The sequence below is a fragment of the Physeter macrocephalus genome, chromosome 21, assembly GCF_002837175.3.
Source record: "Physeter macrocephalus isolate SW-GA chromosome 21, ASM283717v5, whole genome shotgun sequence".
In the NCBI taxonomy this organism is placed as follows: domain Eukaryota; kingdom Metazoa; phylum Chordata; class Mammalia; order Artiodactyla; family Physeteridae; genus Physeter; species Physeter macrocephalus.
In genome coordinates this window covers 18,869,983-18,871,701 of record NC_041234.1, presented here as the reverse complement: position 1 = coordinate 18,871,701, position 1,719 = coordinate 18,869,983, and the positions used below count along the sequence as shown (strand labels likewise).

Genomic DNA, 1,719 nt, shown 5'->3' with positions numbered 1-1,719 from the left:
TTGTGGCCTCTCCCATTGCGGAGCACAGGCTCCAGACGCGCAGGCTCAGCAGCCATGGCTCACGGGCCCAGCTGCTCCGCGGCATGTGGGATCTTCCCGGACCGGGGCACGAACCCGTGTCCCCTGCATCAGCAGGCGGACTCTCAACCACTGCGCCAGCAGGGAAGCCCCAAAACTTGTATTCTTAAATTCCATAAATAGCAATAAATGTATGACCAATGTCATTCATAAACTTAGATTCTGAAGCTAATGAAATGTTATATTAAAAGGAACATTTGAAAACTAACTCCAAAAAGAAAATAACCTTTCATGTTAACTATATAGAAGAGGGACAGAAAGTATACAGTTTCCCAACAGCCACACTCCAGCTCTCAACTACTTAGGAAGTTGACTGCTCTCTTCAATGACAAAGTGAAGAATCGGCCTCAGACCTCACTAGGGATGGAAGGAGCTACTAGATATGTCACTGGAACGTGCCCTGGCCATGGCAGCATTGCCAGCCCTGGTTGCAACTCTAGCTCAGGCTCTCTCTGCTTCATCTCTCAAAGCCTCCTCATACTGGGATGGGAAGCAAGCAGGGTCAGATTCATGGATCTTGGTCAAAAACTCTAGCAATTTCATTTTGCTGGCTTCAGCATGGGCTCTTGGACCCCACAGGAATTCATAGCGTGGAGGATTGCTATTGGGTACCTGGCGGTACTCCAAGTACTTTTCTCCCACTAAATCTTTGGTGATAAGCTTCCTGGGCTCCCCAAAGATAAAATGCTCCCTCCCAGAATATAAGTCCATCATATTCAACACTTTCCAGATCTCCTCCTCAGTGGCACGATTGCCCTTCATGAAAATCACACCCAGGATAATTATCAGGAGGCCGGTCTTGGGCATGCCCTCATCACCACTGAGCCTCGCATCATAGGTGAGGCCTAGTTTGTTGACGAGGGCATAGCTGTGGCTGGTGGGATCCACTTCCTTCACATCAATACCAAAGACCAGCCCTAAGCACTCAGAGGCTCTCCTAAGGATCTCAAGGAAGTCATCCTTGTACTCTTTGATAACATCACCAATCATGTCTGCCTTTGTGATCAGATCTTTCATTTGATACTTTTGCAGCAGGAACTGCACCAACAAAGTCACCTTCTCATCTAGAGGGTCTGTGGGCAAGCCCTCAGTTTCTGACAGGGACTTTGAAGAAGCTGACCCAGTCTCCTTTTCCTGGCTGCTGAAGCACTTATCTGATTTGCTTGATGAGATGGTTGTGACAGTGTAAGATGAGTAGGCACTCTGAAGACTGTGGGGAGTACTGGGTGCCCCAGCAGCCAGAGCCTCCTTCAAATTGCCAGGCATTAGAGGATGGGAGGAGCAGGAAGAGGTCTCCTCCAGAGCCTTGGAGACCTGTGCAGCCTCCAGGCCCTGGGGTTCACTGAGGGCATGGTGTTGCTCTTGCATGCAATGTGGAATCTTTCGACCCTGGGACATGTTTACTCTGGTCGGTGGCAGCAGGCAGGAATGTCGCAGCAGAGTGCGTAAAAGAGGACCACAACCTAGGGAGAAAGGGAGGATGTGAGTGGCCTCATCTGTTAACTCAACTGTGGCAGCTCCGCAAAGAGTGCCTTCCATCCATCTTTTCCTTAGGGCAGTACTCGAGCCTCACAGGTCTCCTGTCCTGAACTGTAGGAAGCAAAGGAGGGAGCAAGAAGGCTCTTCAGGGTGCAGCCAGCC

At 50.1% G+C, this 1,719-nt stretch overlaps 1 protein-coding gene across 1 annotated transcript; it reads right to left on the bottom strand.

The window, feature by feature from the left end:
• Positions 1–519: 519 nt before the first annotated feature.
• LOC102977666 (melanoma-associated antigen B16-like) lies at positions 520–1,476 on the bottom strand. The gene has a single exon (XM_028482748.1). The coding sequence runs from the start codon at positions 1,474–1,476 to the stop codon at positions 520–522; it is 957 nt and encodes a 318-aa protein (XP_028338549.1).
• Between the last annotated feature and the right edge of the window lie 243 nt (positions 1,477–1,719).